Source organism: Muscardinus avellanarius (assembly GCF_963383645.1).
Source record: "Muscardinus avellanarius genome assembly, chromosome: 3".
Taxonomy (NCBI): Eukaryota; Metazoa; Chordata; class Mammalia; order Rodentia; family Gliridae; genus Muscardinus; species Muscardinus avellanarius.
In genome coordinates this window covers 222,706-232,867 of record NC_137788.1, presented here as the reverse complement: position 1 = coordinate 232,867, position 10,162 = coordinate 222,706, and the positions used below count along the sequence as shown (strand labels likewise).

Here is a 10,162-nt window from a genome sequence, read left to right as displayed (position 1 = left end):
TGAGATACCGCCTTTTCCACACGGAACTGAAGGACATGGGCTCAGACACACACAAATAGCAACTGTCGTGGGCTCGTCATTATCTGCAGGGATGGCAGTGGTTGGCTGACAAGATCCTCTGAGCCATTAGCATGGTGCACATGGCCTTCAAACCCAGAATGCGCGCGCATGTGTGTGCGTACGTGTGTGTGTGTGTGTGTGTGTGTGCACGCATGTGTGTGTATGCATTTGTGTGTGTTACTGGAGATTGAACCCAGGGGTCTTCTACCTCCAAGCTACTCTCCCAGCCCTGTTTTATTTTTTATTTTAGAGCAATGTCTCACTAAGTTGCAGGAGGCCTCACTATATTGCTGAGGCTGACTGTGAATCTGGGATCTTCCCATCTCAGCCCCCCAAACATTGGGATTATGGGCATGCACCACCATGTCCTGCTCCCAGAGCTGTTCCCAGGACCTGGGCCACTCAGCCCTGGATGAGGGGGGAGAGCAGGAGACAGCATGGGTGGGTGGAGGGGCCTCCAGGGAGACACAGGTGGGGCTGCTGCCAGCAGCTGATATTGCTCATGGTGGTCTCTGTCCCACAGCCCAGAACCATGTCAACAGGCCAACAGGTGTGGCACACAGCCGTACCACCCCCCCAGCGGAGCAGCTCCATGGCCTCAACGCCCAGGTCTCCTGGCACCCCCGGCTCGGAGAAGGTGGCCTCCCCCCTGGAGTGCTCCATCTGCTTCTTGGGCTATGACAACATCTTCAAGACACCCAAGGAACTCTCCTGCACCCATGTCTTCTGCCTGGAGTGCCTGGCCCGGCTGGCAGCTGCCCAGCCTGCAGGCCGCCCTGGGAGCGAGGCCGTGCCCTGCCCCTTCTGCCGGAAGCCCACAGCTGTGCCAGAGGCTGGGGCCCCTGCTCTGCGCACCAGCCGCCAGCTGCAGGCCAAGATGCCGGCACACCTGCGGCGCGAGGAGCCAGTGTGGCTGGAGGGCACCAAGCTGTGCTGCCGCCCTCTACCCTCCACCCCCGGCCAAGAGACGCCTGCCTTCGTGTGTGTGGACGTGGGCCTGAGCAAGCCCGCGGAGCCCGCCCCGCCTGTGCCAGAGGTGGCGCCGGAACCCGCGCCCCGCCGGAGCCGCCTGGCCCGCTGCTGGGCTCGCTGCGGTGACTGGCGCCGCGTGGCGCTGGTGTCGGCGCTATTGCTGCTGCTGTTCTGCGTGGTGCTCTGGCCCGTGCAGTGTGCACTCAAGACTGGAAACCTGCACTGCCTGTCCCGGCCGCCCGTGGCCACTAGCACGGCCGCCGCGGCCGCCGCCTTCTCCCTCAGGCCCCCTGCCAACAATTAGGGTCTCTAGCCCAAGGCCAAGCAGCCCTTGGGTGGGCCAAGGGCTCAGCAGCCGCTGGAGGTGAGGTTCACTCACTTCCTGCGAGGACCTCTGGGGCTGGATCCCAACTGGATGGATGAAAGGGCGCCACAGGCTCCCCCAGTCCCTGAGATCCCTGGCCCTGCTTCGCAGAAGGGGATGGCCCAGGAGAGCCTGGCGAGGCCTGCCCTCCCCACGCACGTCTCAGGTTGCCAGGAGTGAGCTCCCACCCTCCTCTGGGTGCCTTCCACTGGGTGCCGGGCTCAGCTCGACTCTGCCCGGTGGGCGCAGTGCTGAGGCAGGACAGCCCCGTACCCAGGCCACTGCAGAAGCATCCCAGCCCTCCCCACCTTTGCCAGTCTACATTTTTAAATAAATTATTTTGTATCCATGTTTGGTAAGATGTCCCAGCCTGTGTGCCTCCTCCCTCCAGAAAGGGTCCTGCCTGCTTGGCCACCCGGCCTGTCCTCCCCCAGGGTCACCCCCAGGGTGACTGGTGGGTTCTAGGGACACCACTTAGCTCCCCCGGGAGATGGGTAGAGCCTCGGGCAGCTCTAAGGAGACTTTCCTTTCCCTGTCCCCCACCAAGGCCTTCTTGGATGCCCCTGAGAAGTAAGGCCCCGTAGCACTGCTAGGAGTCCTGTTCAGAAAGCCACAGAACCATGGCCCCTGTGGGAAGCGAGGCCTCGGGGTCCCTGAGGATGACGTGGTGAGGACCGGCGGTGGCCTTCAGCCCGCCTGGGCCGACCCGCCTCCGACTATAAACTGCAGCCTCAGGAGGGCCGGGCAGCCTGCCCACCCCAACCTGCTTCTGCCAGGAGAGCCAGGCCGGTTCCAGCTTGGGTAGGCCTCACCTCTGACCCCAAAGCCCAGGTGCTTCCTGCTCTAACCCGCGAGGCTTCTGGCCGGGACAAGGGAGCCCGGGGAGACCTTGGAGCGGCTGGGTCCAGCTGTAGGCCACAGGCAGTCCTGGCCAGGCCCAGCAGAAACACAGAGCTGAGAATGGAGATTTACTGAGGATGCCAGAGACCCAGACCGTGGTGACAGGGCGGCGCCTGGGGCTGGTGCGTCACGCCCCGTCACACACATGGAGCCACACCCTGGTCACTGAAGGGCCAGGCGGTGAGTACACACGTGGTCACATGGGTGCTGTGCACGCCCTCATTCCACCGGCCTTATCCACAGGGCCAGCCTTATCCACAGGGCCGGCCTTATCCACAGGGCCGTCAGGCTGTGCTGTCCCACCACCCAGGGGTGGGCAGGGCCAAAGAGCGGTGCTGGAGCGGGCGTGTCCCTATAGCTCCTGTCACAACCCCCAGGCCCAGGCCGAGTGGCTGGACTTGTGGCAGGCACGGTCACTGTGGTCCTGCTCACAGCCCTGCAGCCCTGATCCTTTGTCCCACACCCTGGAGGCCCAGGAAAGGCAGAGACAGGACGTCCCCACTGCCTCCCACTGTGGGGTCTGGGCTTGGGCCAGAGGCTTGAGGGGCAGGTTCCCCACCCAGCGCCAGTCTCCTCCTTAATTAGTCCTTTGAGGAGCAGGGGCCGGGGCTCCAGCTGGCCTCAGCTGCAGCCTCAGGGTGCAGGCAGGAAGGCAGCTCCCAGGCAGTAGTGGGGGCACGTCAAATGCACACGGAGAACCTGGGGGACACTGGCCCTCACCACCCGAGGCTCAGCAGGTTCCCAAAGGGGCCTCCTGGGTGGTGCGGGCGGAGAAGTGGGTCAGCCGGCACCCACAGGACCCCCGCCCATACCGGATGGGATGTGCCTGGACCCGACCTCTGCCCTCACTCATACCGGGGGTGGCCGGAACAGCGCGGGTCATGTGGGGGGACTCCACACCCTCGTCCAGAAACTCGCGCTCCTTGGGGGCTTGGCCAGGAAAGCGGGTCCGATTCTCTGAGGCCTGGCCCCGCCCCCACCTGCCTGCGTAGGTGTTCCGGGTTGAGCTGCGACATGAGCTGGGCATGAGCTGAGCAAGCAGGAGAGGGAGAAAAGGAGAAAGGAGGGCAGGACAGAGAGGCCCAGGAGCTGGGGCTGTGGGCTGTGGGGCTGGGGTGGGGACAGTGAGCTCTATTTGGGAAGAGCCAGACCCGGACAGAGAGATGGGGTGGTGGGCTGCAGGACCCTCCTACACACACAGGTGATTAGAGACCCATCTGTATTGCTGGAAAAGGTAAGGGAATTGTCTGGGACAGCAATAGGCACCACTGGAATACAGAGGAAACCGGCTGCTAACCTGGGCCTGAAAGGTGCCTGGGGGAGGCAGGTATGAGGGGAGGCCGCCTGGAGCCTGGGTCAGGGTCTGGGGCGGCACAGCACAGTCCTCCTCCTCCGTGAATGTGGCCTGGATTGTTCAGCGGTCGAGGGACAGGGAAGCCACAAGGCAGTGAGTGGGCTGAAGCCAAGTTAGGGGTGTCCCCTGCTCGGGGTCTGCTCTGCCATGGCAGACAGGGGCCTTCCTGAGACCCACCCATTGCCCGGTGGCCACACCTGAAGCTCCCGCACGCAGCAGCCCTGGGCCCGGCGCTCGGCCACGCTGCACACAGCACATGGACATACTCTCGGCTGCCCTGCAGCTGTGGCCAGTATTAGAAACACTTATTCTGGGGAGAGTGCTTTGGACCAACCTGCCTGGCGGCCCACAGCCCTTGTTCTGAGCCCTGCAGAGACACAAGTGAGCAGGTACAGTCAAGGGGCCATTGGCAACCCTCGTCCCCACAGCCACAGCCTCCTTCTCAGTCAGGAAGGGCCATGTCCCTGGCTGATTGGGCCAGACACAGCAGAGAGGGACTTATGGTTCCTACCCGGCCTCGCTCCACTTCCCCAGCGGTCATGACAATTACATGTGTGTTCTCCTGGTACACCATGGCCCAGGAGGTGGCCACTGTGGTCAGCAGACAGCCCTTCATGGCGATGCACACTTTGCTCACTCCACAGCCTGGCTTTTCCTCTGCGTCACTCTGAAAGGGTCAACCACATGAGGCTTCCAGAACTGAACTCCAGAGGATGGACGTAAGTCCACTCACATGTTGTGTGGAACAGCCCAGAAGTCTCACGGTTCCTCAGGCTCGAGGCCAGGCAAGGTCTTGGTACCAATGCCAGGCTCAGACTGCTCTAAGCCCCCTGGGGGACTGCTGCTATCCACAGCCTCAGTCCTGCCAGGCTCCACACTTTCCCTCCTTGGGTCCTGGCTCTTCCAGCACCTCCCTGCTGTAACGTTGAAGTTGAGTTGGGGGTTGTGAAGGAGGCAAACACCAGCCAAGTTATTAAAGGCCTCTTTAATCAACCGGCACCTTCGGGCAAGGTCGGCCAACGGTGGGGGAAGGGACCGGTGACTGAGCAGCAGAGCCATGTGGTCAGCAGAGTCACAGTCGATCGATAGTCATGCCGTCGGCAGAGTCATGCGACAGAGAGGAGGTCAGGGTACTTATCTTGGGGCGGAGCTAGCAGCGTGGGAATGCTGGCCCTCTCACGAAGTCTGGAGTCTCCTGATATCTGGAGTCTCGCAATGTCTGGATCTTGTGATGTCTGGAGTCTCACGATGTCTCTGCTTCTGGCTTCTAAGGTTCCGCCTTTTGTCCCCGCTGCGGGGTCCCGTGGGGGAAGAGAGGAACCCAACCTATCCTCCTGGCCTTTTGGTGATATTGGGCGACAACTGAGTCCACAATGATCTACTGCTGACGGGGCGTCGTAGGGGGCCCCTTGGCCAGGAGAGGTCAGGTCCTTCGGAAGTGGGCAAGTGGGAGTATAGCTGCAGCGGGAGTTGATTGGAGGTTACCCTGGACAGCTTGGTAATGTGCGTTCAAATAAACTTTAAGACGAGGAACTGCTTTCCTCAGGACTGCGATCGATATAGGATGTGGAGCTTCTAAGAAATGCCAAGGGCTTGTGTTACCTGTTGAGTAACCTTAAAAATAAAAGCTGGTCCATTATCAGACTGTAAGGAGGCCAAACTGAGGGATGATGTCCGAGCATGAAACATTGGCGTTGAAATTGAGTTGGGGTGGCAAAGGAGGCAAACACCAGCCAAGTTATTAAAGGCCTCTTTAATCAACTGGCACCTTCGGGCGAGGTCTGCCGACCATGGGGGAAGGGACCGATGACTGAGCAGCAGAGTCACGGTTGGCCGGCAGAGTCATGTGGCAGAGAGGAAGTGAGGGTATTTATCTGAGGTGGAGCTAGCGGCGTGGGAATGGTGGTCCTCTTGCGATGATGTCTCCACTTCTGGCTTCCAGGGTTCTGCCTTTTGTCCCCGCTGTGGGGTCCCGTGGGGGAAGAGAGGACTCGACCTATCACCTGCAAGGGCTCCAGGTCCTAGTAGGGGCTGGGGTGACTGGAGTGTGGCTAGATATGGCTCAGGATGTACCCAGGCGTGTCTCCCCCACCTACCTCCCTTGTGCACCCACCCTGTACTTGGCGTTGACGCACTTGGCTTCAGGATGCTGCTGTCCACATCCTGCAGGGTGACCCCGTGGTGTCACCTGGGAGGGGGAGGATGCCAGTCAGGTCTCGGGGGAAGTAGGAAGCTCGTGGTCCACCTTGCCTCCTTGCCTGCTGGTCCTGTGGTGAGGAGGCATCTCCTTGCCAGATTGGGCCCCCATGGAGCTCTCACAGGGAAGGAAGTTCTTGCAGTGGCTCTTGAGCTTGTTCTCCAGCCAGTGTTCCTCCTTTGGGGGTACAGGAGCTGACATTCCTGCGGCTGCACCATGGGGGTGGAGGTGTCAGCTGTGGCCTGTCCCCCAGAGCCCTCAATGCCCGCCCGCCTCCCTCACCTGACACCCTCGGGCCCTGCCCCAGACCTAGAAGATAGGAGTTGGAGGTGGGCAGTGGGGTGGGAGCAACCCAAACTCCTCTCAGAATCTCTGCATGGCTGGCTGAGCTCCCACACACAGCATGAGGTTCCTGGTGCTCTGGGCACGCATCCTCCTAGTGCTGAGTGGGCTGTGGGGAGAGACTGGCGTTGCACTTAGCAGGACCCTGGCACCTCTGCCAGGGCGGGTCCTCACTTCCATGCTGCTGCACCCGGGAGTCACCCAGGGCCCACAGGGCCTGGTGGGCCCCTTCCCTTCGGCCCGCAGGTTCCTAGGGCCGCTCAGCGGCTCCTGCTGCCTCGGCTCTGGAGAGCTCTCTGGCCCATGGGCCCTGAGGACCAGTACTTCCATCTGGCTGTGGGGCGGCAGTGAGGGGCCTGGCTGTGGAGCCCCCCTTCCCAGGGCCATGGCCCCTCCAGCCACTGTCTACCCAGAAAGAGATCATGATGGGGGACGTGTGGCGGGCAGTCGGCATGCAGCACCTTGTCTGTTAGTGTGAGGTTCTGGGGCGGCGTGGCTCTCCTGCACCAGGAAGCTGCCCTGACGCCTCTTCTCACGAGCAGCTTCCCGGCCTCCTTGCTGGACGAGCGCGCGTGCTGCCACCTGGCCCAGGAGGGAAGTGCAAGTGAGGCTGGAGGCCGTGGCCGGCCAGGTGAGGGGCAAAGGCCCAGAGGAGACCGTCACCAGAGGCGGACACACAGCCCACCCTGACCCGCCTCCCCTGGAGCTGCAGGAAGCCCCACAGGCGCACTGTGTAGCAGTGACCACCAGGCGGCGGCCTGGTCCTCAGCCGGGCACCATCCAGGAGCGGGAGGTGCGCCCAGCTCCGGCTCTGCTCCCCAAGCACAGGGCGGGGCTGCAGACCCCTCAGCGTGGCAGCCCCATGACCAGGAGGCCACGCCCAGAAGACCAGGCCCTTCAGATGCAGGAACAGGCCAGCCAGCGCTCTCCACTCGCTTGTGGGGTCCTGGCAGCTCAGCGGGTGCTGGAGCTCCACGGGGGCCCTGTGATCCTGGAGAAGACCCCACACAGGCCTATGTAGTGTCGTGCTAGCCCCACCAGTGTGGCAGGCTTCTCCCTTCTGTGCAGGTTGCAGTAGTCTCCAGGGTTCTTTTTTTTTTTTTTTTTCCAGTACTGGAAATGGAACCCAGGGGCAGTCTACCTCCTATAACCCCAGCGCTATTTTTTATTCTTTATTTTGAAACAGTCTCAGTAAGTTACTGAGGGCCTCACTAAGTGGCTGAGGCCGTCCTGAGGACTGTGATCCTCCCTTCTCAGCCTCCTAAATACTGGGATTACAAGCGTGTGCCACCACGCCCCACTATAGTAGTCACCAGGGTCCTGAATCTTTTTTTATTTTGGTGGTACTGGGGGTGGAACCCAGAGGCTTTCTACCTCTGAGCTATACTCTCAGACCTATTTTATATATTTTTAAATTTGGAAATAGGGTCTCACTAAGTTGCTGAGAGCCTCACTAAGTAGCTGAGGCTGGTTTCGAACCTGTGCGATCCTCCTGTCTCAGCCTCCTAAGCACGGCGATTACAAGAGTGGGCCACCACGCCTGGTTCTGAATCTTGTTTTTTTTTTTTTTTTTTTTCAATACTGGGGATAGAACCCAGGGACATTCTACCTCCGAGATACATTCCCAGCCCAATTTTTTATTCTTTATTTTGAAACAGGGTTGTGTTGAGTTGCAAAGGGCCTTACTAAGTAGCTGAGGCTGTCCTCGAACCACGATCCTCCTGTCTCAGCCTCCCAATGCTGGGATTACAAGTGTGCACCATCACGCCAGCCCAAGGGTTCTGAATCTTGATGTGGGTTACCTCCTTGTGGTGCTTGGAAGGGCAGGGGCAGTGGCAGGGCCTCCCTCTGTCACCGCCCTCTGCTTCTGGAATGCTCTCTGGGCTTTTCCTGCTGAGTTCTTGTGCTGCCAGTCCTGCGAGGAGCAGTCGGCAGTCCCCTCTGCCTGCAGCTCCAGTCCAGCCAAGGCCCTTGCTCCTCCCACGCTTGGGACCTTGCCCTGGAGGCTGAGGCTGGGGAAGGCCCCTGAATGGCCCTGCCCGGGCACTCCATACCCCAGGTCAGCCCCTGCCTACTCCTTGTGCGCTTACCCAGCATCCCAGGCCCACAGCAGGGCGTGGAGCTCTAGGAAAGAAAGTCTTCTCAAGGCACCAGAGCCCAGCCTGCAAGCTGGCCTCAGCCTGGCCTGCCTGGGCTTAGGTGAGAGCCTGCAGAGGGGACCCTGGGAGCCTCTGGCTGTCCCTCTCCTTCATGGGCCAGCCTGCCCTGCTCAGGGAAGGCACCTTGCCCCTACCCTGCCCCTCACACAATGGCCCCTTCAAGGGCTCTGGCCAGACCTCAAGTGGGCAGCAGGCCAGGAGCTGGCAAGTGTAATTCTGCCCCAGGCCCCAGAGGGCAGGCAAGGCTCCCCCTTGCCTCACCTCATGGCCCCCACAGCTGGCTAAACGTTCATTCCTGCCTAGATCCCCCATGGCTCCCCCATGGCAGGCAGCTCTGGGGTCCCTGTCCAGGGTGCTGCCAGGGTGCAATCACAGCGGAGTGTCCTCATGCCTGGCTGTGGCCATTCGCCGGACAGACAGCATGAAGCCCCCAGGCTGCTCTTGCTGGGCCTCTGGTACGGATGTGGGACCTCCTGGCCTGGACGGCAGGTTGGAGGTCTCAGAGTTATGACGGCCATGGTCAGGGTTCTGGTCCCTGGGGCCAGGCACATGCCAGGAGTTCTGCGGGGGTGGTGCGGGGGGCAAACCCTCAGCACATCCACAGGGAGTGTCAGGAGTGTCCCTCCCCAGGGGCCAGCTCCACAGGGCAGGGCACGGAGGTGCCACCATGCGTGCCAGCCCTTGCTCAGACCCCCCACTTAGAACAAGCGCACAGCCCCACCCTGGTCACCCCTTGATCTTGGAGGACTTTGCGTCCCTCCACCAGGAAGTCAGCCCCCCTGGCCCCTGGTGACTTGTTACAGAGGCTGCGCCGACTGACGCAGGCCCGGTGGCCCCTGCACTCTCCCGTTCACTCTGGCTTATTTTCTTCTCAGTCGTATTTATTGCACGTTGATATACATTACCCTTTAGTTTGCTGTCTCCTTCTCAAGGATCTGAGCTCCACAAGGGTAGAAACTGTGTGTGCTGCTGTCCCTGGGCTGAAAACACGCCCGGGATCAGCAAATACGTGCATCTGAATAGTGACGTTCAGGACGAAGACAGCGGTGGGCAGATGTCCTGCAGGGGCCTGGTGGGGCAGGGCAGGAAGGCCCAGGCCAGGTAAGATGGAAGCAGGTGCTGGGAAGGTAGGGGAGGGGCGGCCCCTCCCTGGAGATGCCTGCTGCCCACCCTGCCCTGTCTCCTTCCCTGCCTGGGGGGCGGGACTGTCTCAGGCTCAGCCTCCCCATGTACGAGGACTAGTGCCATCTGCCAGGAAGAGGGCTCCTGGAGAGAGCTGCTGGCCAGTGCCTGAGCTCTGTGGCTTGAGTGCAAATGAGCAAAAAATAAAAGTGCACCTCAGAGCCCGCCAGGCTCCCCTGGAAGGGCAGGGAGGGGCGTCTGCAGAGCCCTCTGCAGTCCTCCAGAGGCCCCTCTGGCTGGCCCCCTGGCCTGCCCTGCCCAGCCACACCCAGACCCTCCAGGCTCTCCAGTCTCCAGCTCTGGCCTTTCCCAGGAGCCCACGCTGCCTGCTGTCCTGCTCCCCGCTGCTCCTTTGCTGGGCCCTGCCCCTGCCCTTTCAGTGCGGAAGCTCCTGGCCTTCTGCGCTGCCCACCCCTCCAGCCCTGGCTCTGCCCGGGGCTCATAGGCACCTTCTTAGCATTTCTGTTTGGAAAGATTAACAGTGTCCTTCTCAAGGCCTGCAGAATTCAAAACTCCAGATATTGCCCCAAACTCAGTCTACCTCTCTCTACTCAGTGGAGGGCACAACCCACCTGATGCCCAGGCCCCAGTGCCCATCCCTGGTGCCCTCTGGTCCCACCTTCATGAGTCCA

The 10,162-nt window shown here is 61.2% G+C and overlaps 1 protein-coding gene across 1 annotated transcript; it reads left to right on the top strand.

The window, feature by feature from the left end:
- Positions 1-592: 592 nt before the first annotated feature.
- Positions 593-1,336, top strand: RNF223 (ring finger protein 223; the record flags this gene model as incomplete). The annotated part of the gene is made up of 1 exon (XM_080693155.1): positions 593-1,336. The coding sequence occupies one exon, from the start codon at positions 593-595 to the stop codon at positions 1,334-1,336; it is 744 nt and encodes a 247-aa protein (XP_080549281.1).
- Between the last annotated feature and the right edge of the window lie 8,826 nt (positions 1,337-10,162).